This window comes from Phodopus roborovskii, unplaced genomic scaffold, assembly GCF_943737965.1.
Source record: "Phodopus roborovskii unplaced genomic scaffold, PHOROB, whole genome shotgun sequence".
NCBI lineage: Eukaryota > Metazoa > Chordata > Mammalia > Rodentia > Cricetidae > Phodopus > Phodopus roborovskii.
In genome coordinates, this window is record NW_026125444.1 from 20,385,342 (window position 1) to 20,411,185 (window position 25,844).

The following is a 25,844-nucleotide window of genomic DNA, read 5'->3' on the forward strand; positions in this document are numbered from 1 at the left end:
CCCCCTACCCCCTTCTCCAGCAAAGACCAAAATTTAGTGTTATACAAACGCTCCTCTTACACTATAAACTTTACTCCTTCACTTTCAGAGGCGGAACAGTGAAAAACAAAACCCGAAGTCCACCAAAACAAGCACCCTTCCCCCAAAGAGCCCCAGGATCCCCAGAAGCAAATGACATGTTTCCCGTTGCGCCTGCCCTTCTCCAGCAGGGATGCGTACACAGACAGCCTTATATAGAGAGCTTTATAAAGAGTGGAGTATGTTTCTCTTAAGATGGCTCAGTTAGACCCTTTTGTACTTTGAGGCCTACAAAATACACGCATGCTGCCAGACGGTAGGTAACACCTACTTACACCAAAAGGAGCAACCGAGGCACACAGCTAAGCTGACAGGTTCATCATGACCCTAAGGATGAATCAGGCTTTGTGAAAAGGAATTTATGCCGGAAAGACCCCTGTTCTGATTTAATTTGTGCTTAAAAAAGAAAAGAAAAAAACCAAACCAAACCACACTGGCGGCTGTGGGTGGAGCTCAAGGGAGTGAGGAAGTTACCTGTGATGATGGCTGGGTCTGTCCAGCTGCCAGGGCTGTCCCAACTCACGCTGTCCGTGGTGGCAGTGTTGGACGTTGGTGCACTGTGGTTGGCGTTGGAGGGGGAAGAAGAATTGGGCAGTCCACCAAAGTTGATGTTAATGTTGGGTAGAAGTGCCCTTAGCCCGTCCTGCCATTCCTTCATATTTAAACTCTCTACAGAACTGTTGTTGTCTGGGAGATTTACCAACAAAAAATGAAAGATAAAAAAAAAATAAAAAGCTGACGTTAGAAACATATGCTGTTCTTTAGTGGTTAAGCGGGAGAGGAATTATTCTTTCTTTACTGAGCATTTGTGGGTCGCCCTAGCAAGACAAACTGGGTTAGGATTTGGCTTGTGAGCTCAGGGACTTCAAGTGGGGGAGAGGAAGCTTTCTCAGGTTGATGGAGGGGCCTCCTGACTACTACAGGTGTGCAAACCAACAATCCAGCTGTAGGATTCGATGCTCTGGAGACAAGCCAGCACCAGCTACATGACAGTATTTCAGTGAGGCCATGCCAGCTCAATGGATGTGAACCATTAGAAAAAAAGGTCACTACAGGAGCTCATTTCTGAGTCCGTTAAATGGAAGAAAGTCATTTTATGAAGAATAAACACAAGTCAATAGTAAAAGAAAGTGACGTTCTCCTCACTATAAAATTGCAACATTCAAGAATCAGGTAATGAAGAGACCTCTGAATCTGGAACAGACACTTTTCCTGAAGAGCAGCAAGCAGAGGCTGGGCACCTCCTGACAGAGCTGGTCCCAGCATCTGCCCACCCCACCCTGCTCCACACTCCTCACATTCTCCATCATCAGAGTGGAAGCCATGGATGGGGTCCCACAGTTCTCAGAGTTGTTTATGGAGGATGTTAAACAGAAGCCACTACCAATGCAAAAATGTGTATCAACTGTGGCTTAAACTGAGGTTTACTACTGTTCAGAATCCGTATGTATTATTTGGGCCCGGGGAAGTCTAACACCTCACCTCCTTAGAATAATTATTTTATTGGTAATAAGAATGAATCAAATAACCAACTACAGTTTTTGAAAAGCAAAAATATCTCTTTCTACAGAACTGGTCAGCAATCAACGGTGACAATAATTGATCAGGCAGTCTATGCTCTTTGATAAATTCAGAATTTTCTTATCAAATTTTGCTTTACCCCATCAGTGACCTATGCCAGCTAGGTTTCAGCAAATGCAGTATTTCGTGGCACTATCCTTACTTATGAAAGACAAAGGCGATGAAGCTCATGTCTGAACTGCATGAAAAAAGAGCACACTACACCAGGTAAACAAGACAATGGGGTTGCGGGAGCTTCCTCAATCTTAATTTTCCTTCACAACTGGCGTTTTACCAAGCCTTGCCCTTCGTACACTTGCTTAGTATTTGCATTGAGTCTTACATCCAACGAGGCACTGCACAGTTCATTATTCCCTTTGACCCTCACAATAGCCCTGGGAGACAGGCAGGCAGGCAGAAGTCTGTACGTAACAGATAAAGAACAGATAGGGACATTTCTTACTATTAGACCAGCTAGTAATCCACAGGTGAATGGGGCAGAACCATGGCAACGTGGCAAGACTAGCCCCAAAGAGAAAAAAGTTACCCTTCCTTGTTTATTTATATAGAGCTTTTCTGGGACTTGAAACCGTTTATATAGAGCTTTTCTGGGAACTTGAAACCAGACAGTGAGGGTCTGTTTGGAAAAAAACAAAACAGAACAACATATACCAAGCTCTCTTGGTCTACTCTGTGTAGACTATTAATTGATTTTTTTTAAGAGTCAAATATTTACAGGGAAGCCTAGGGTCTTATGAGGCCCACAGTTGAAAAGACACAAAGAAGAAAACAGAAGTGCTACTGGCCTGTTTATCAGGGATGATGGGCAAGACAAAGAAATAACACACCTCAAACAGTCTGCACTTTGTAGCCAGGAGACCCCCCAACCCCCCATCTTGTGATATTGAAGGTCAAGTTCAGGGCCTCTTGTGAGCTAGGTAAGCACTGTATCACTACACCCCAAACCCCAAGAGCCCCACCACCACCACCTTGAGACACAGTCTCAATTATCTTAGGCTGGCCTTGAACTTCCTCTATAGGTAAGGATGACAGATCCTCTTGCCTCTACTTCTGGAGTAGTGAAAGTACAGGTGAATTCCAAGTTGACATGATGCTGGAACTCAAAAACATCCTAATTGAAAACATACTCATCAGTGTAACCCTCTAGGCCCACAACTCGCACTAGGCATAAAGAGGATTGCCCTGGAAAAAGCTGTAGCCACAGGCTGTGTTCAACTACACAGGGTTTGGTGGGTAAGACATGATCTGGTTTTTGAGGCGGGGGACTGGCGGGAGGACAAACAGAGAACGCTGTCCTATGGAGCAAAGCTGAACTCTGAGGAAAGAACCTTCCTGGAAGGCAAACAAATCCCCTTGGGAAGAAAGAGATGCTGTGTAACTAACTATATGGGAAGGGTTAGAGAACGGCCTAGCCCTTCCCACATGGTCCTGGCTGGTCAGGGAGGTCTAGGTCACTGGGATACCTAAGCCAACAACTGGCTCCTCTCTTCCCTACCTCACTCATAATATGCTAACCATTACTTTACAATTGTCAAAAGCAAAACGGAAGAACACTTATAGGGTGACATACTCAGAAAAATTTACTATGAAGCTGGTAACACAATACAGTCAAAAGACGGCAAAGCAGGCCTCTCCCAGAGCTCTACACCTTACGTCTCGGCTTGGTTGCCAAGAAAGAACTATTTAAAAAAGAAAAGGAAAAAAAGAAAGCTTACTTTTTCTTTCTTTTTAATCAAAGGCTATTTGTTGCCTTGACTACAGAAGAATACAGTTCAGCTATAGTGTTCGTCAAAGACAGTCATCTATGCTACACCACACTCAAATAACAGGAAACCATGATCTTCCCAGGATAGTTTGGATGTAAGGGGTCTTGGGAAATATTACCTGGTTTATAATTTTTAACAATCTTTACTGAAAAAACAAACATTCCCAAGTGCACACACTCAAAACAAAGCAGGTACCTAAATATTCTGGAAGCCTCAGATCATACATAATGTAAGGCTTACAGTAGAGATGGGGGGGGGGGAAAACAGCACACAAGACCCACAGCCTTAGCTCTTGGAATGGGAACATACTCTAAAGTACCTAGGAGAAAGATTTACTTCACCACCCTCTCAAAGGTCGGTGCAGAGGAAGGAACCAACCTCATCAACCCAACTCCACCTACCCTACCTCACAGCTTGACGTGGATTCGTTCTGATGGTAGACCCCAACAAGTTCATTCCTGGAAACACATCCAGGTTTGTCTTTGTAGTGTGTTGGGTGGTGCCAGGCAAGTGCTCTTGTCACTGAGCCACACCCTGGCTTGTTTGGGCAATGGCACTACCATCCTCATGTGGGTAGCTGTCCTACAATTGTGGGATGCTTACCAGCACCATACCCTCCAGGTGACAGCTGTGACAATCCGATGTGACTGTAGATATTCTAAGTGTCATGGAAGGGAGGTGGGGGCAAAGTCACCCATCAGAACCATTGACAGAGGAAGGTATTCCTTTGCTTTTGAGGCTCTAATAATATATCCTCTCTCCAAATTGTGTCACAAGCTGGACCACACTGACTCAATCTGACGTAACTTAATTTTCTTTTAAGGATTCACACTAGGAATTCCCAGTGAGCAGGTCAGCTGGCATACTGCAGAAAACACTGGGCTGCACAAGGCAGCTCTAGGGCTGCTTGTCAATATAGCCTTGAACGTGCAGTAGGACACTGAGTCTCTTAGCTGAACTCTACTTTGCGCCTTACCCTATTGTGGACAGAAAAGAGAAGCACATTCACTTTTTGATAAATGACTAACAAGTGTTTCTCTACGGGTCACCGGTAAACCTCCCCATGAGCCAAGGCAGCACATTTCTTACTTGCCGGGAACTGGCCAAGTGTTCAGCTCTCTTAGGAACCTAGCCATTGCAGCACTGTGCTTGAAGATGCGCTGTGCGGCCACCCTGCTTAGCACGTCTACCCACGCCAAAACATTGCAAAGGCAAGAAAGACATGGAACGGAATGGCTCCCCAAACAGAACTCAAAAAGACAGAGCAAGGAGATCCAGTCACTAAATATATTTTATGGTAAAAATGATACTGACTTTATTTTTTAAAGTACATAATTAGTGCTAGCAGAACTATCTGTAAACACACAGGACTTATCAACTAAGTTTGATCAATTCACAAACATGCCAAGTCCTCCAGCTCTTAACGCTTGGGTGGGAGCAGCTGGTTCATAAATTGGGTCCTAATTCTTAGTTTTCTGCCATAAACTGCAGTACTGGCACCAGAGAACTCATATTCCAAATTAAATTACCCTGTAAGGGTGGCCTGACACTGAGAAGCCATGCCTGGGAGCCCCAGTAGAAAGCAGTTAGTCAGTCTTCAAGCTCTTTCTCACAGTTACTCTGAAAAACACCCAAATATACATAATTTGCCTGTCCTCAAATGCTTCATTCTTCCCTGATTTCATCATAGGCCTCCATCCATTTCTGCACCAATGTTCTCCTCACACCATTCACTTTAGTCTGGGGTTCAAGCCCAGCCTCATCAGTATGTACTGAGTAAAAACCTAACTCCCTCAAACTACAACAGCCTGTCTTCAAGTGGCTCAAATATGAATGAACTATGCCAAACCTAACTTTAAGGGAAAAAAATTAAAAAAATAAAGTCAAACTAGAAGTTTCATATAAAGATATTCTTAGGATAGCTGAAAAAAAAAAAGGAAATCATTGCAATTTATTAATACGGGACTACGACTGTTAAAAAAATATCTTTTAGACATAAATGCAAGTGGCTTATGAAAAATATTTCACTTAGATGATGGTTAATACTCCGATTTCTAGAACAATGTTTATTATAAAGCAAACAAAAATGGCAAGGCTGAGTTGCCTCAGCACAGACAAAACCCTCAGTTTCACCACAGACCTTAAAGTAGATTTAAACTTTAAAAAAAAAAAAAAAAAAAAAAAAAAACAAAGAATGCAAATAACAAAAGTTCTAAGGGAAAGTATCAGGGGCCTAAACAAAATTATTTAAAAGTTAAAATTTATTTATACCTGTATAAGCAAGTAGAAATGACATAAAAGGAAAAATGTGGGTCTGCTAGACACACACTTTGTGCTTTTTAAACTGTACCTCCAGTCATTCTACTCCTCTGGAATGCTTCCTGGATCTCTTTAATTTTTACTCACTTTCCCAAAAATCTGTCCTTTTTTCCCCCCCCACCCAGATCCTTCTAGAAGACACACACACAGTGTGAGCAATACAATATGTCACAGAGCTTGGTATCTTACGCTTTTTCCCTTTTCTTCAAGGTAGCTCAGACTTGAAGACTACATAAAGCTCAATTTTTACATGCATTATCCAATGAACAAATGGTTCTTTTCAAAAACAAGAAAATCTCTCTGAAGCCAGGTGAAGGTTTGAGGATCCAAAAAGCTTCCCTCAGTGTAAACAAGAAAGAAATGAGTCACTAAGATGTTTTCAATACTGTTAAGATGCCAAAACACATACACTTTAACAAACATATATACTTTAAAAAAAAAAATTCAGTGCTCTGGATTGTCTAAATAGGAAATGCTAAACTTATTTATTTTTTTTAATTTATTTTTGATGCAGGGTCTCGATATGTACCCCAGCTGGCCTGGAATCCACTATGTAAATCAAGCTAGCGCTGTAGATAGCTGTCTATCTGTCCCTCCCAAGTGTTGGAACTAAAAGTGTATGCCACCATGCATGGCCAGAAATGCTTCTTAAAAAGCAAATATTTTGATATAAAGGGCAGTATTTGTATAACATCTTTTATCTGTTTTCTACTCCAGGCACGTCTCCTGCACTCTGATCTAGATCAGATCACTACGTCGGGGCTAAGAGTCCAATGAAGTTAAGTAGCAGCTTTATTTTGCACATGAGAAGCTGAGTAGCCTCCAGTCCTTTAAAGAATTAACCCATTATATAACTTAAGAATGTAACCAAAAATCAGTATAACTTTAAAAGTATTTGTGTCTGTGGGATTTGCTGCCAACCAGTGCTCGTCCTGGCAGGATTCACGAGATCCGTCCAGTACAAGAAGACAGACAAGGTACCTAATGGGAGCATGTAACAATGTGGTACAGACAAACAGGTTTGATGAGGCTGAAGAAGGAAGGGAGTAACCCTGCCACTCTGCAGACGGGATCACTCACTGGTGCCGGGGAAACACAGGGAAGAGAGAAAGAGCCTCCCTCTGGGCAGAACAGAGGCAGGCAGGTGACCACAGGGGCCCAGCACGTTAGAATTCACCCTGGCTATTCCTGCCACTGCCACAGTGCACTGCAGTCACTCACTCACATCTGTTCTTCCCTCCTTGGTTTGGTAAACAGTATCCATCTTCACCAGGCAACACAATGAATGACACTGACAATGTGCTTCCAGGTTGGTAAAAACCCTTGTCCAAAGCAGTCAGAAAAGGATGGGTGAAGGGGTTCCCACGTGGGAGCAATGACTCACAGGCTACAGAAGTTGCTAAAACATACCACTCTAGCTATACTCTGACAAATATTAATAATACTAAAAGGAAATAAAAATGACATGGTATATAAAGAAGACAGTTACATGAAGAGGATCTGGTATTATACTTGAAAGGATTAGCAAAGCTAGAATAGTCATATATTATCTATTTGTAACGTGAGGGTATTATAATTCTTGTGAATTAAAATAGAATCCATAATGATCTAATGCAAGAACAAGCTATGTGTAGAATCACGAACACAGGAAGAGCCTCTGCTGAGTCTCAGGTCACTAACACTGAGCCATGGGAAAAGGCAGATATGGCATTTCAGAGGTCATTTCACCCCATCCACAGTCTTTGGAAAGAACAGGCTCTCCTAACCAAAAGGACAGACCAAGTAACATGAAGAAGGGAGATGTAGAGGCAGTTAAAGGGCTCCGCAACAGGGAGGCCAGTTCAGTTCTCCAGGTGCAGCCTGGGGTGTTCGTCCTCAGAGAGGAGCCTGTAGCGCCATTATTGAGGACAAGCCACCCAGCAGCAAGGGCCAAACTGCAGAGACCACACATTTGAATTCTCTCAACTTTTGTTTCAAGACACTACTCTGGGAAATAAGCAACATTTTGCCAAGAGGTGTAGTTCCCTTCCAACTGAAATATTTCAGAAGTTAAATGTATTTGGAAACTGACTGACAACTACTTTTCACATCCTCTTCCTATATTCTGCGATTACTTTCTCTTAAGCCGCCTGCTCCAATCACAGGCTTCGCAGTCAACTCTTCTTTCATCCGACTGACACATCAGCCCCCAAACAGAGTAGAGTGGTCACAAAGACATTCCATAAGGAACCAAACCAATCAAAGTAATTCATTTGGTATGGGATCATTAGGTTGTTGGTGTGCTGTTTTTAATGAGTCTCTTTTGGAGTAAAGATGGTTAGGAATAGCATGGCTAACAATAGCCTAGACAAGTTTAGGTAGAACTTTAGATACTGTGTCTGTTTCCGTCACATGGTGTGATTTAACTCCTCCATTTTTTGGTATACTTAACTGAATGTACAGAAATTCAAAACATGGAAACAAAAACCCAACTGTACAGGTGACAGAAATCAAGAGTGAAAACCATACTTCTTAAAATTACTACATTCTTTACACAAACTAAACATCACTAATAGCACATAGGCATCACTTTATAATTATGCCCTCATTTCATAAGGCAAACGTCTAAGATGGGGACATATAAACAGAATACACTCTAACTAGAACAAATCCAACCACAAAAAATATCAAGTACACATTCCTATTTTGTTTTTGTTTTTTTTTTTTTTCCCTTAAATGTATCAGGGGAGTACAGGAGAAAAGGAAAAACCCCAAATATCCAGTAATGTTGTATGGGAAAAGGCAAATGACTTTACTAGTCAGACATGGTATGTTAAAAAAAAAAAAAAAACTAGTACAGCAAGGCATGGTGGTGCACACCTCTAACCCCAGCAGTGGCAGGTGAATCTCAGCCAGTCTAGGCTACAGAGTGAGCTCCAGGACAGCCAGGGCCACACAGAGAACCCCTGTCCAGAAAAACAAAACAACAAACCAGACTGGTACTGAGGGTCTAAAACGCCATGTGGATGCATGTGTACGTCTAAGTCAGAAATAGAACAAGCTTTGTCGAACCACAATGGGAACCAGTCTGAGCCTCTGTGCCCTCTTTTTTTAGATGCTTTTATAAAAGAACTATGTAAGCACAAATAGAAGGACAGGTACGGTTAGTAAGAATGGCTTGCATAAAAAAGCAGATCTATTATCTGACCATCCGTAATTACTATCATCAGATAAACTCGCTTCAAGAAAGGGCACTGTCAAGTAACATGTATTACAGATAGCTACAGAGAGAACTGGGTGTCAAGTTACATGAATGGCTGAACTGAGAATCTCCTCTACATCCAAAAGACAGGAAGCAAGCAGTAACCAACCACCTTTGTGGATTTTTCAAACAGCATTAAAAAGGCACAAATGGAAAAGATGAAAAGATTTTGGTTTAACTATGAGAGAAAAAAATAAGCAATTACAAATTGCCAAAAAGAACTTCTAATTATTAAAACAAAGTTCTTTAACAGCTCACCAGTATACTTAAAGAACTCTGTAAATTCCAAGCTTTTAAAAATTGTCTAAGAAAGACCAACACTACCTAATCTATATATGCATATGTATTATATATGTGTGTGTATATATACACATACATACATACATACATACATACATACATACATACATACATTCATACATTCCTGTGTACATCAAATAAGCAGTAAAATGGAAAGTAGCAACATTGTAAAACAATGTGTGGTGGTGGTGGTTGGAGTTTTAGGGAAGTAAGAAAGAGATAGGTTACAATTCAAGTTTATTCTGACTAGACGATTCCAAGGCTAAACTCTCACACAAAGTAGGTCCAAGCTTGCAGGCGCCAGAAGCAACATCACCCCCAAAAATGCAGTGACTGTTGACTCGGTCCACCCTGCTCCCGCACTCCCATAATAGTCATACTGATCTGCTTGCTTCTCATATCCCTGTTGAATGACTGAAGATATTCCCAATAAGGTTGTTTGGCATTGATAAGCCTTTTTTTTTTTTTTTTTTTTTTTTTAAATTGGGGTACAAGTTTCAGATTAGATGCTTTGCCAATTTTGCAGCAATTTCCAATAGTTCTATGTCTACTGAAATGTCTAAGATTTCTGATGTTCATCATTTTTATAATTAAGAGATCTTCCAATGTTCTAGAAGTTAAATCACTACAGTTATGTCTATTGCATCTTTATTATAGAGTTCACTTTATTACATCAGTGAGATTAGTCAGCCTCATCCAATTCTAAACGACACCTCTTACAAGCACAGCACTATCTTCAGGGCTTATGAATTTGCAAAAATCTCAAATGAAACCAAAATGATTCATTTTTCTAAAGCATTTTTAACTAGAAAATTCATAACTTGGTTATAAGCTGCATGCAAGCTTTAGAATGGTTTACTTTGCTGTAGTTTCATTAAAAAATTCAGAACATGATCATTACTTTATATTAAAACAGAATGTAATGGGTATAGTTATGGTTTAACAGATAACTCATACACCTTCAGACACAGTTTTAACAGACCACTCATACACCTCCAGGAGTTTCTCGATGTAAAAATTTTGCAAACCAAGAGGCATTTGTTAAGGTTTGAGATTGGCTGAGATACAAATGCTCATTTTCTGAAACAAATATGTGCATATTGAAATTTCACTAATGATGTGCAATATGTGTTCTAAGGGGAGAAAAGACTAGAAATGTGTATTAATAAGTGAAAAGAGGCAAGCTGAAAAGAGTAATGTTATCCCCAAAGAAGACAAAGTCAGAACAGGTAAAAGTACAGGGAGAGTAAACCATGGACCATAGTTTAGAGGGCAGGGATAAGTGGACGGACAGAATACATAGTATCAGGACAGCACTACAAAGACTGACACATGTCATTCACGACTGTCTAATTCTGCACAATATACAGCAGCATGGGTGAGCATCTCTCTTACAATCTGTGGAATCTGGGTGATAGTGCTGTATCAGTGCAGGCTCATCAACTGGAAGGTGCTGGTAATGGAGGAAGCTAGCTGTGTACGTGTCGGGGCAAGGAGTACAGAAGAAATTCAACTTCCAATTTAGCAGAAAAGTCAAAACAGCTCTAAGCACATAAGTTTTGTTGTTGGTTTTTAAAGGCCATTTTGTTTTTCCTTCTTAATTACTAGGGTAAAATGAAACCTTTTCTATTTCTGTTTTCAAGTGGTTTCCTTTCAAAGGACAGAAATTCTTCAACAACACAATCACCTGGTGCTGAATCACACACACGTGTAAGCGTGCACGCACACACACATACACACACACACACACACACACACACACACACACACACACACACAGTCTGTCCCAATAAGAGCACATCCTATCCAGTCCACAAAAGTGAGTCCTCCTGTGCAGGACAGCATTTCAAGAGACTCTGATGAATTCAAAGACTTCTATGCTTACCACCAGTCCACTAAAAAGACTTTATTTTAAAATCACTTAATATGTATTTATGTAAGTGTTCATCCTTAGTTATGATTATTATAGTTGAATTTGGAACAGATTGCCAGAGATGGTCTTGACAGAACCAATTCTCAGTCAATATTCAAGCTCACTGCAAAAGAAGGCAGGAAGGGAAGAGGGAAGGAAGATTAGATGAGAATACATTTTAAATATAAGTCAGAAACTGTAATTCTTATTTCAGATATTCTGGAGCTTCAAACTGAATCAGAACTAATGTTTTAGTGAAAGAAAATAATTTACTGAAAGAAGTAGTACATGATTTTTTTTTTTTTAAAGAATATCTTAAAAACTTGCCTGAATTGAATATCAAAACCTTCCAATGTCAGAAACCTGCTGGTTCAAATTTAACAATGCAGTGGTTGCTCCTCAGTCAGTTCCAAAACCCAGACTATGCCTTCTTTTCAAATGTGTTGTTTTAATTCAAAAGAGAAAGGAAGAAAAGAAAATGACCACTTAAAAGATCCAAATCCATTTTGGAAATAAACTGATAGGAAGTAGAAAGTTTCTAGTAACAGTATATACTGAATGACAACTTGTATTTCTGATAGACACCATTTTCTCTTTTAATACAGAACAATCTAGGATTATTGGATCCAGAAAGAAAAGCATACAAATAGCAAACATTAAGGTCTAGTTATGGGGCTGGGGATGTAGCTCAGTTCAAGAGTGCTTGCCTAGCATATATAAGGCCCTGGGTTTGAGGCCCAGCACTACATAAAAGCAGACTTGGTATCACATGTCTGTAATCTGACACTCAGAAAACAGTGCAGCTCAAGGTTATCTTGTTTAAAGCAAGCCTGGACTACATGAGGTGCTGTTTCAAAATACAATACAAATATACTGAGCACATCTAGTTGCTACCTCCCCACTAATTGTGGGAAATTGCATGGAGCAAGAAATGGGAATTTTTGTTCAAAGAAAGAAAAAGATGTGAACACAAACTGTCAGGGCGGCATGTAAACTATTCAAAAATTAAAATCTGAAACTGTTGTAATCTAAATTGTATATGTGGAGATTATTTAAACACATGTTATTTTAGTAAATATATTTAAGTGAATTTAAAAATACACTGAGAGGCTGGCTGTGGTGGCTCATGCCTGTAGTCTCAGCACTTATTAGGCAGAGGCAGGCAGATCTCTGTTGAGTTCAGGGCCAGCTCTGTCTACAAAGCAGGTTCCAGGCCAGCCAAGGTTAAAAAGTGTGAACCTGTCTCAAAATAAAACAACAAAAGAACAAAGCAAGCCCAACATGTCAGGCTTTTAAGAGCTTGCATCTCTAGCAGGGTGGACTGGGACCAGATGCTTATTAGTAAACAAATTTAGAAGAGGTAAGGAAAGGAACCTGACAGTCTTTCCTTAATGGGCATTAAAAAGTGAGAGAGAGAGAACAGTAATCCATAATCATGGTGGGTTTTTTTCCTTTTCATTTTGGGAGCAGGGAGAGGGGCTAGGGATCAAACACAGGGCCTTGTACAAATGCCAAAACTATAGATTTTAATAAAAAGTATTATTTTAATAGCAAAGAACAATAGCATGCAATCCAACACTCAGTTTTGGTGAATGCAAGATTCCTAACTGGCTGATGACTTCATAACACAGGGCCTGGTTTACCTTCATTTAGCTGGATAGTCAACAGATGTAACAATGAAAGGGGGAAAAAAAAAAAAGAAAGAAAGAAAAAGAAACCAACCACACAGCTTCAGGGAGTCAAACTTCTTCAAAAGACTACAAGTAATGTGCCAAGGTATCAGAGAATCCCAGTGAAGTTCCAGACCATTCTGTTGTGTTCTGAGAATAATAGCATTATAAATATGGAGTCGAGTCATTGGAATTCAATTTTTCCAGATGAGGAATGAGCAGCAGGCTGTTAAGAGTTGACTGGAGTCAGCTTTCTTGATTTTCTTTTTCTTCGAGATGCTGATGGTATTATCACCTTTAAATTCTTGTACAGTTTTTCCTGTTTCAGTATGCTAAAAGCAACAATGTCTTCGACTGAAAAAAGCCAGCAAAGCAGCTTAGAGTCTACAGGGTGTAGCACAGGATACCTCTTCTTAAACTGGAACTCGAGAGCACACCTTTAGTACGGCCACTATTACACAGTTGGCTTATTTGTTTCATGATATTAGAGATATCAGCAGTTTCTAGTAGTAATGCATGTTGGCCTTAAGTGTCCTTAATTAAATCTCATCACTTTTTAGTCTTTATTTTAGTTCTGACATTGGCAATTACATGATGAAATCTACATGAAGAATACTTGAAAGGCCACAACCTCCCACCCCTTCTTAGGTTCCTCCAAGATCACTGGGCCACATCTGACCAGACAGCTCACAGGTCACGTGATATCTGCTGGTCCATGGACATTTTGAAAACCTTTTCTATTTTCACTGACTCTCAGCTGAAAGCCCTTGACTTGAGAAAACCTCTAGAATAGTTAAACTGTGAGATGCAACATTAGAATCTTTATGTTCTGTCGTATGGATGGAAGAAAATTCAGACTCCTAATGCTCTTTTCTCCAATGAGTTGTATATAAAAGAAAATAGACAGGACAAAAGAGATCTAAATTGTTGTTTGAATGTGACTACCAAAAAGAAAAATCACATCCTTCTGAAACTGGATGATTATTTGATCATCACAAGGAGAATGGCTAAACATTGTGGCATCTATCAGAACTCTTTAGTGTTATAAATCTTCAAAATTTCTTCATACATTTTTCTAAAGAGCAAAATGGGATGGTCTTATTTAGTAGTAAAATTTTGTACTAAAGATTTTAATACAAAAGTCTTTATTTGGAAAAAACAAAAATGGAAAGACAGAAACTATTTTTAAAAGACAGCATTAATCCTGAACATATGAATAAAATGAAAACACATCAGGACATGAGAAGTCACAGAAAAATAGCATGAGACTATATTTTCTCTGCTATAGTCATCAGGTGGAGAGTTACCCGACAATTACATTACATACATACATACTCAGCCAGGCACTACACTCAAAGCCTCATGCATACACAAAGAACAAATGCTATATTTTATACCTTGGCTAAGTAAAGCTTTTCTTGCATGATGCTAATTAAGCACGCTGAAGACACTAAGGCTACTATTACCATTTGAAAACTATGCAGGCAGGTGTTCCTAGAAGAAATAAAGGATCTAGGCTTTGGCTCCTTGTTCTTCTGGGTTTTGTTATGGTGAGAAAGGGGGTTGAGGGGAGGATGAAAACTGCCAAACAAAGTGTTCAAGTGATGAAGAGATATGAATATTTTAAAATTTGATGTTTATTTACATTTTAGCTTACTAGATAAAATACTGAGTGTGGATATAGCCATTATCACACTGCCCCAACAATAAAAGGCCAAAATTCTCACTAACAATGAAATACTTAAAGAGCAGTACTAGGCCAGTGACCCACACATATTTAAATAGTTAATTCTACTTTACATGAATTTCACATCAAAGGAAAAAAAAAAGGCGTGGGTACTTTAAAAGCTTTATAAATTATATGATGGGAGGGAGTTTCCAGGGTAATGCTTTTGAATTTACCAGCACTATAGCGGATCGGATCTGAGGACTAAGAAGAAGCAGGTGTGGCAACAGTCAGTTTGGAGCTTCCGGGAATCTTTAGAATAATCTGAAGAGTGTGAAAAGGCCTACCAGTGAAATCAAGATGAAGCTTGTTAAGGTCACCATTCTATACTATCTTACAGAACCTTGGGGCACTTTAGTCAATTCTTCAAATAGCTAAAATTACTTAGGCTTACCCTCAGTTCTTCTAGGCACCCTATGACTAGCAATGTAAAATGGTATAATGGTTAGTTTTGTCAATTTGAGAAAAATCTGTAATCAGCCAGGGAAGAGAGTCTCAATGAGAATATGTTTGGGTCAGTCTGGCCATTGGACACATCTATGGGGGATTATTTAATTACATCAACTGATGTGGGAAGCACCACTCCCTGAGTTTGTGTACTGGGTGTGTAAAACTGGAGAAAACTAGCTGAGCATACTACTGGTTACTCATTCCCCTCTGCTTCTTGACTACGATGAAATATTGACAGCTGTCACAAGCTCCTGCACTGTAACTCCTGTAAATGATGGGCTTTAACTTGGAACTGTGAGCAAAAATAAACCTTTCTTCCTAAGTTTCTTCTGTTAAGGTATGTTATCAAGCAACAGAAATAAAGCTATGTGGTGGTAACATCAAGCATCCATGAACAGTGTCTTCTCAGTCAGCATGGTTTCACAAACGTGTCACTGCTAACATCTCATTCTACATATACGAAAGCAAATCTAGTTAACTTTAAAAGGGCCTCGTCCACTACTAATTAGATGAAGAAACACACACAGCACACACACCTTCATTCCTGCTCTGCTCTATTTCAGTAACTTTTTGTAAAGATTACCAATCTAAGTATACAAAATATAAGGACCAAAAGTATATTAGCCTCCAAATTTGTAGATTTGTTCATACAATATAATCTCATTGGAGGAAAATTACCAAAATATTTTTGTGTTTACTATGAGATTGTTAAATTTTCTCTACTTCACAGATGTGCTTTTAATTTACAGTAAAGCAGAATACCCTAATCCAATTGTGTGAAGTATTTTGCTTATGCTGGGACTTCTAGTTTGCTTCTGAATTGGGAGACACTGGTTTAACAATGGGCTCTTTAACAGACTCACCATGTCCCCCACAACTACCCCACCCCTAATTCTTTCTGATCCCAACATTACGATCACTCCTTCGCACAGAGCTTCCTCAGGCCTGTCTCATCTCACCCTTGGCTTTTTCTGGGCCCTCCCAGTACTCCCCCTTCATATTCTCCTATAATTCTTCCAGAAGTTTGCCTTTGAATCATTTCAACCCATAGGAAAATTGACTTGGGATTCTACAGGTGACATCATACCCAAAGACTAAAAGAAAATAGTGTAGAGACAGTACAGGGCTACAGAAGCTAGATGCCCTTCCAATCACACAATTCACCATTCTTCTCATCCATTACTTAGCACTGAGGTCACCACATTGGCCACATTTCTGTTATGTGTCATCCACTGGCCGCCATCCTGTTCTTTGTCCCCTTCCACATCACTCACACCAAAGGTTTACAGGAAACGCCTTCCTGGCCTCTTCTTGACTATAAGATGACGTAGTCCTGACTGACCTGGAATTTACTATGTGGATCAGACTGGCCATGAATTCACAGAGATCCACCTGCCTCTGTGCTGGATGTGGCACCACACCCAGCAAAACTGGATATTTTGATGTTATAATTTTGAATTTATTTGTTTTCATCCTCTTCACCTTCTAATCAATTTCCCAACTGTTAGCTTTTTCCACACCTGAACTTTATGTTGAACCAAGGATCATTTAAAAAGCACATATGCTGGGAACTATGTGAAAAATTCTAAGCACAATCCCATCTTTACACACAACTCTTTGATATCCCCCAAATCTCTAGAGAAAACCTCATCTTATGAACGTTTTTCCCCAGCTGAGTATCATGGGAACGACTTGTGAACCCAGCACTCCATATAGAGGATGGGGAATTTGAGGACAGCCTGTGATGACACAGATATGATCTTTTAGAAAATGGAGCTGGGGAGAGGGGTTGAAGATGTAGCTCTCTCAGTTGGTGAAGCATGAAACCCTGCGTTCATTGTTCAGCATTGCGTAAAACCGGTGATGGTGATACATGCCTATAATCCCAGCACTCAGAACTCAGGAGATAGTGAGTTTGAGGTCAACTGGAATAATAATAATCTTATAGTCAAGAAGAGGCTGACCTAGAATTTTCTGTTAACCTATGTTGTGAGTAATGTGGAAGGTGACTTATTTTTGGATTTCACACAAAAGAATAGGGTAGTGTTGACTGAATGACAAACCATGAGATCTTGGGTTTTTTTGTTTGTTTGTTTGTTTGTTTTGTTTTGTTTAAATCTAGCTCCTCATATGCAGAGACCCACACCCAAGCATTAAGTGGAGCTTAAGGAACCCTGCAGAAGAGAAGGAGGAAACACTGTAGTAGCCAGAGAGGTCAAGGACACCTGGAGAACATGCCCATAGAATCAACGAAGCAGGGCTCATAGGTGCTCACAGACACTGAAGCAGCAATCACTGACTCTTCAAACATGTTGTGATTGTTTAGCTTGGGATGTTTGTGGGACTTCTTACAGTGGGAGTGGGAGTGTCTTTGATGACTCTTCTGCCTGCTCTTGGGACCCTTTTCTTCCTCATGAGTTCCTCGTCCGCCTTGATGTTTGTGTGTGTGTGGGGGGGGAAGGGGCTATGCCTACTCTGATTGCACCATGTTATGCTTTGTTCACACCACTAGGAGGCCTGCTCCTTTGTGAAGGGAAATGGAGGAGCAGTGGATCTGGGGAGGGGGTGGCGTTGAAGGATTAGAGGGTGGGAGACTGTGGTTGGTCTGTTTTATTTGAGAGAAGAATAAATTAAAAAGTTTTTTAAAAAAACCTAGCTCCCATTTTGGACCATTTTATGTAATTTTGGTTTTAAAAAGGACACTAGAGACCTAGTCAAACTTGGTCTAGATTAAGCCATCTTTTTCCACTGGCCAACAATGGATGACATCCTGAAATTGGGTTCTAATTTGTCCTAACTGCAATGAAATACCTTACCAAATTAATCATCTTAAAATACTACAATACTGTTACACTATGCCCAAACTCTACAGTACCCACTTCACCATACTGAGACTAAGCTTCTCTTCCTCATTTTCCAGGCGTTTGCTTACTTGGACCCATGCACCTCAGTCATGTCTATTTCCTGGTCCTTTTGGTTAGTGGCTCAGTCTTTTTTCCAACTTTCCCTTTTAATTTAAATGCAAGTCCTCTTCCAAAGTAACAACATCCCACTCTTATAAAACCCTTTCCCTTATCAGCTCATTTTCAAACTCCTGTTGTTTTGCTTTGAAATTGGCACAATGTCTGATCTGCTCACTAAACATGTTGGTGTAAATATCTGCATCCACTACAGCCACTTACCCAACCTCAGGAGGCACAAAGTGAGTGTTCATTCAGCAAAGGCGAGAGACAGTATGAAGAGCAGATGTACTGGCTTACTACCAAATAGCTGATTTTTTGTCTGTTTCATAGAATATAGATTATTTCTTTTAATTAAAAAGCCAGGCATTGGTGGCACACACCTTTAATCCCAGCACTCGGGAGTCAGAGGAGGCAGGTAGATCTCTGTGAGTTCAAGTCCAGCCTGGTCTACAGAGCTAGTTCCAGGACAGAGAAACCCTGTCACAAAAAACAAACAAACAAACAAACAACAAAAAACAAATAAAAAGAAAAGGCTACTATGTTTTCATTTTTTAAGCCAATTAAACCGATTTGAGAAAACTTCATGATAAAAAAGAAAAGAAAAAGAAAACCTTATAAATCAACAAGAGGAAAGGCCTACCCACACCCCATGTCTACACGAACAACATAGTTATGTTCAATTTTGTGGGATTTTAAATGATCAATTCTTTTTCTTTCTCTGGGTTTTTTGCAGCAATTTCTCTCTGGGTGTCCTTCGCTATAAATCTGTGTCAACACAGAACAAAGTTCTGGCAATTTTGAAGGTACCTGGAATACCATCAAATAAACTATGCCAGGACAACTATGCACAGACAAAATGCATCAAAGTTGCTTACTTCAAAGAAACACACAATTCAATTTGCAGGATGCTGAAACATGAGCTTATACAAGTATAAAACAGAATGGTGAATATGTCTTTTCTATGTTTTTTAGCCTCCCTTCAAATCAGTATACATCTCAGAACTGAAGAGAAGTTACTGAGATGACTAATGGAATCAGTCTGGATTGCTGTAGCAGTTGTGATAAGAGTGTCAAAGGTTGACCTGATGAAAATAATGTGAAATAAATCTGCCATTAGATTGGTGTCTGTATGTTTTATTCAACTCCGTAACCCTCAAGGTCTATCTAGTTCAGGTCACTTTACAGCACACACAAAAAAATTTAATAAATGCTTTGCTGAAATAAGAGGGAGAATGTACCAAAGTACCACCTGAAAATTACAAAAATGTAGAATGAAAAGAAAATCATTATTAATCAAAATATCTTCTACTGGAATCTCTGAGAAAATAAAAAAGCACTTTGTATCCCAGAGCTAAAAGTCAGCTGGGACAGGTCTCTACTTCCTTCAGGGGCTAAAGGCTTTTGAAGGCGGTCGTTCTTGGTGGTTTGAAACTTTTGGGAGAGGGGGAATGTCACCAAACTCTTTACCAATCTAATAACTATGGATCTTCCTGAGAAAAACAGCAAGCATATGTTCATGAACACAATCTCATCATTTCACATTTACCTTCCAAGAGTTTGGAACTCCAGGTTACAATCCCTGTGTTAAGGAAAAGACTAATTGCTCCATAATGGTCAAAGAAGTGAAGTTAATGGTATCCCAGTGTAAAATTCATCATACAAGACTGTTCTAACCCGAAACTTCTTATAATTCCTCAGTCTTCCCACCACTTTCATTACATTTGCCCACCACATGAAATGGTACTTTCATGTGCTCCATAATTTCTTCCATGCTTTAGTGTTAATTATGACTTTAAAGACTTCTAAAACAAACATATTAAACAAAAATGTGAGGCTTTATAAGGTCTAGAAATTTCTTAAAAGTTTTAAACCATCCTACATAAGTTGTGATGCTGAGTTCTAATTGCCAAAGAAGCATTTCCTGAGTTCATACTATGTGGGAAGTAAAGGGGGAAGAGAATAGGCAGGGAGGAGACAGTCTTGGGACTCTTATTGGGGACTATGAGCAAGTCTGGGAAAACGTTAGACAAATTCTCTATAAATTATGAATGAAACAGAACAGAGAAAGATAGGGGAAGCAGTTTTGTACAGCAACACTCCTCAAAACACAAAGAAGTAAGTAAACAAGAGCCAATCATCTTACAAGGCCCTGTGGCCTTGTAAGAAACTGGAGCCAATGAGGGCTCACTTCAAAGTTGGAGGACGCTAAGATCTAGTAAGCATCATTACAAAAGCCCAGGAGCCCTGTAACCCCACAGAATATACAGCAAAATCTTGTTTTTTTTTTTTTTTTTTAATAGTAAAACGAAAACCATAATTGAATCAAGGTCTGATTAAGGGCTGATGTTTAATAAGTATATAGTGTGTTCTGGGATTTTCTAAGACAGTGGCTTTCTTATAATGTTGCTATAAATTTACTTTTAAATGCAACCTGGAGATTGATGTTTATGCTGAACTTTAGAAACACAAATTAGATAGGTAGAGAATTGGTCAATTCTATGATCTCAACCAAATTAAAAAAAAAAAAAAAAAACTAAGAATAAATTTTTACTTTGCTCCACTATACTTCAGGATGAAGCCATTTATTTTGTTATAAGTAACAGGAAGTCAACATATTTTATATTGAAAGGTAACCCAGAAAATGCCAATGCTATATAACATGAGCAACATCTTCAAATAAGATGTTTTATTCTTAATATTATGTTAAATTTTTACATTTAACATAATATTTAGATTTCTTTTGGTATTCACAATACCCTTTTCATATTGTTTTTAACAAACTAAGGCATACTTCCTAAACTTTTTTTTTTTTTTTTTTTTTTTTTAATCTCAACACGTCTGGCTTTCTTTTTCACCCCAGATGCTTTTATGGTGATATTTTTAAAATCAGCTTTTGTCCACTGCTCAGAACTAAGTCCAGTTTATTTTTTATTATCATGAGACTATTGAAGAAGTTTTTGCATTATCAGAAGTATCACTTTACATTATGCCTTTATAAAGTACTCCACTGTTCTTTGATCATCTATGGTTATACATTACAACTTATACAGTCTCGTTGTACAGGACCCTAGCTTCTCTCTTCTACTCTAAGTTTAGTCTGGCCAGGTACTTTTATCACATGTCAATTATTTAACAATAAAGTTTCCAAACAGATCTCACTGAACTACTGTTTGCCCAATAAAAATGTTATACTATGGCTACTACTTACATACAATGTTTACCCATGTTCAAGTTTCTAATAAATCAACTACAAGTTGAAATTCTGTTTTTGAGGCATTTCCTGGTATACTAGGCAGTGCATTAGAAAAGAGATTATATTGCATTTAGGCCATAATAATTACCTTTTAACCATCTATGTATAATTAACAACCATTCAAAAATAAAAGTGCAAATGTGCAAATGAAGAACAAAACAGTTTCTTTACATGTAATGCATAATATGATATAAATCTAGGAAACTAAAAACAATGGCTGACAACATCCTTCTGAGCATTAAATGACACCACCAGTTTTGTTTTATATGTATTCTTTCTTTTCAAGAATTCAAAGAATGCAATAGACATTATCTTAAGGTTTCAAAAATTTCAGGAGTAGACTAGAATATTATCATATTTTTTTCACAAACAAAAGCATTAAGTTTTCAAAAATTTCAGGAGTAGATTAGAATCTTATCATTTTTTTTTCACAACAAAAAAACAAAGAACTAGCATTTCTTTTGTATATTTCCAATAATAGAATAAGAACAGGTCTAGCTAATCTCCTTTGGGATCTTAATTAGTGCTATAAGTTTATTTGTATGAGTTAAAAATAGTATCACTCATGAGAAACAATGCCAAAATTATTATGCTAATAAATTATGTTAAAGGCCTAATGAATACTTTAGCAACTATGAGGTACAAGCTAGTTGTAGGCATGAGGAACGTTTATATTGGCTCTTTTGGGTGTATACATTAAATGCAAAATCAGAAAGGAATCATGCAAAAATCCAGTTGCCCATGCAAGCACCCAGAGTCTAATCCTCTCCTTTCAGTTCTCTTGTCAGGCCACAGTAGTGTGGAGACTTGTAGGCTGCTGTCCTTGTTGTAATGAATGGGAAGAGGCTGACAGTGGCATGGTCGAAACCTTCACCTCTTCTTCCCCTGTGGAAAAGTCAGTCATGGTCTAGTTACGGGTGACTAGATTTGTTAACAGTCCCTTTAAAAATGACTTCAGTATTTGGAATATTGATACATATATAAAATACATGCTTAATGGTTGGAATCTGGGTGTGAAACAAGACATGAATTTTAAAGTATTGAGTACCTTAAAAGTAAACTAAACACACCCTTATCTTAAGGTAAAATCAAACATAATAGATTTAGATTACAAATGCACCACCAAAAATAAATAAAAAGAAAGAAAAGATTAAAGACCAGGAAAGCCATTCTTTTCCAAGCCAATTGGACCCTTATATAGACATTCCTTAGCGGTAAGTACTAGTTTGGAAAAAATAATTAAGACTTGACTTACAGGACAGAAAACTGATTTTAAAAGAAGAAAATTATAAATCCATGTTCCAAAGGCGTAAGTCATATATTAGGAAAAAGAAGAAATACTAGATACAAATATTAATTGACTGAATTAACATATAGCATCTGAAATTTACCATGTACTTTTGAGGTAATTAGAAAATAGTAAATATTAACAGTTCAATGATCCAATTGACTGAAAAGTATGATGACTACTTCTAGTCAGAAAACTACACATGAATGATACCAGTTCTAATTATAATTGATAATTATTTCACTACACTTTATGCATGACACAAAACTCAATAGTCACTGTGAAAATAATTACTATCAAAACAAAATTTAAAGAAAAATGTCTTATAAGTAAATTTGAATTAACAAAAACATGAAAAATCCAAAGCCTAAACAATTTCAAATATTTTTGAGTAATACCTTGAAACACTGCTTACAGACTTAAACTATTTTTTTTTCCAAATAAGTTTTAGCATTATGTAATAAAAAACATAAGAATTTTAGCAAAAAATAAATCTGCAAAATTACATTTGGAAAGACAGCTTAACTGACAAACTGCAGAAAGAAGTTGTTCAATCCATAGAACAGGTTATTTCAATTAGCATACTCTCTTATACCCTCAAGTACATAGTGGGAGGCTGTATCAAAGCAAATTTAAACTCCACTTCTTGGTGAGAACATCAGTACTAATATGGACCTACGCAAGAGACTGACTGCTCCAGTTAATAAGCATCATTCCACTTTCTGTGTATTTATGGATCATACTCCTAAGCTGGGCCAATTTGTCTCATGAAGAAATACTGCTAATGCAAAACAAGAGGATTGTGAGTACATGAGAGCAAACGTCAATTATGGGGAGAAAGCCAAGTTGAAGCGCATGCCAGTGGCCTTCAGTTGTGAAAGGGAGCATCAGTGTCGCATGGCGATACCACTTCCACACTGATTCTGAGATCTGGGCTGTGACCCTAGCTTACTACTAACTGAACATGTATGCAGCCTTAAATTACTTAAGACTGATGGAATACATTATGACAATCCTAAAATGAAGGAACTAAACCCCTAAATGAATCCCTTCTACCTACTTACTAATCAAAATTGCTTAACAGGAATATTTCACTTATCTGCTGGACTTAGCAAACCAGATATACAAGCCCAGAAAACCCTGCTGCAAATACTTCAGTTCTAAAGGAAATAACCAATTTAAAGCACAAAAATATTTTCAGTAAGACAAAAGAATGGAAGCTGAATCTCTGTCACACCTCTGGCAACTGTTCTGCCCATGATAGGTTTCAGATAAATCAGAGTTTTTATAGTTCATGGAAACAAATAAAAACAAACAGGTCTAAATGCAAATATGTAGTAAACAGACAAAGCATCTGCACAACATGGTGGCTGCCACCTCTGATTTGTTCCTATAGATCAGGACCCTATTTTCTCTATACAGCTGAAGAGTAAGTATATGTTCCTTCCCTTCCTACAATAGAATTAGGAGGCCCCACAAACAGTGTGTGGTCTCTGCTGTGAAGCATTAACAGCTCTGCTGAATAGGGCACCATGATACAGACTAGAGGATGCAAAGATGAGTTCCTGGCAGCCATCCAATTCAAATACATCTGTGGTTGAGGGAGATAGATAATTCCTTAGTAAACTGTTTCAAATTAGAGGCATTTCAGATGTTTTCTTTTGTCATTTAAAATAGTTACTGAAAACCCTAAATCATCTAGTTACAATTCTGTACCCATTCTAAGGCTTATTAGCACATTCTGAGACATCTGTCAAATACTAACTAGTTCTAACAAGACTCTAGTGTAACTCTAACAACTTTAGTTATTTTTTGTAAATTAAAACTAAGTTTCTCTAGTCTTCAGTACTTCAAAAAGGAACTAATAACAAGCTTAGTTATAAGTCACCATTTAAATATCAAATAAGAATGCATAGCCAAATACTGAAAATTTGAAATAACTATCCCCATCCCACAGCAAATCCAATACTCAGAATTAAACTTGGTGACTTCATTTTTGGCATCTCTGAAAAATTTTTTCAATGTTCTGTGGCTGAGTATAAGCAAAGGGGGGGAATCCCAAAGGATACAATTATAATTCAATGCTACATTTAAAAATAATCATCTATTTTAGGTAAAGATTCAAAAACAAAACAAAACAAAAACCCACACACAAAAAGGCCTGCACTCAACAAATCAAAGATACCTCACTGCTGGTATTCAAAACATCTACTTGTTTAAAACATCTGTAAGTGTTCCTGAGTGCTAATGAACAAGAACACCTCAGACATTGGAAGAACATATAGACAGCCTAGTAAATTAAAGATAGACACGTAGTAAGTCAAACAAGGGCAAGAGAGTAAAATCTAAAACCAAAGTCCAATATCATGTGCACTCTGTTTCTCTACCAGAGCTCCTCATTTTCTTGCCTATCTCATCCCTACAAGTTAAAGAACACCTCTTGTTATAGAGGACAGTTATAGAGAACAGTTCTGCTTATTGTAATGGCACACACATCTGTCTCTATGCCTTTATTCAGGAGGTTTACATCAACATAAAAGACCTTTCTCTTTTGTTGCTAACCCAAATTCAAAATACCAAATTACAGATCAATTTCTACTTCTTTAAAAAATTCTCCAACAATAATTAACTACACTGTTTCTCAGAGTTCAGGACCACACATACAGTTAGCCACGTTTCCCGTAAGAGTTTCGTTTTAATTCTTCAAGTATACTATCAACTACCCGAAATAGCATCTGTATTTTCTACTTTTGCATTCCCCGCATGACCTAGGCATGGGCATAAAGGAACTGAAAATGTTAATCATAATTAGCAAATGATTTTTAAATGTTTGGTATACTTAAGGGGACCTTAACTATGAATGTTAAAACCAGCTAAAAGGCACACTACAAGAAATAAAATGTCTTCTTTCTAGATTATTGGAACAAAGCAAACCCAAACAAATTACATTCTAGTATGCTATACTGAATGGAAGAAAAGGAAAAGGAATGACAATAGATATTACAAGGAAAGGTCTGAAAAATGCTACTCTGGGTTCCCTACAACCTCGTATAATTCAATGAGCAATATCATGAACCCACCAAATGTACAAATCACTACAGCAGGTGCACTGGAACACGTGCAACATTAAGCTCACTGTTTCAACTGTTGAACTTCACTGTACCCATAACAACAATCTGAGACCTAGCTACATGTAGAACTTGAAATGTTGCTGGCTCTAAAGGAATATAACCAATGACTATTGATGCTTCTAAGTCCACCTGTCAACTAGCAAACAAGAGCATGAGTACCTATATA

The 25,844-nt window shown here is 38.3% G+C and overlaps 1 protein-coding gene across 6 annotated transcripts in view; it reads right to left on the reverse strand.

The window, feature by feature from the left end:
- Positions 1–25,844, reverse strand: part of Cnot4 (CCR4-NOT transcription complex subunit 4) — a 97,593-nt gene that overhangs the window by 1,531 nt on the left and 70,218 nt on the right. For 2 of the 6 annotated variants that reach the window (XM_051175864.1, XM_051175865.1), the window contains exon 11: positions 553–765. The exons of 2 other annotated variants lie outside the window; for them this stretch is intronic. In XM_051175864.1, coding sequence (XP_051031821.1) covers positions 553–765 — 213 coding nt within the window. Of the gene's footprint in view, positions 1–552; positions 766–21,709; positions 22,145–25,844 lie in introns of those variants that run through there. 2 more of the 6 variants (XM_051175868.1, XM_051175869.1) reach the window with 1 other exon arrangement.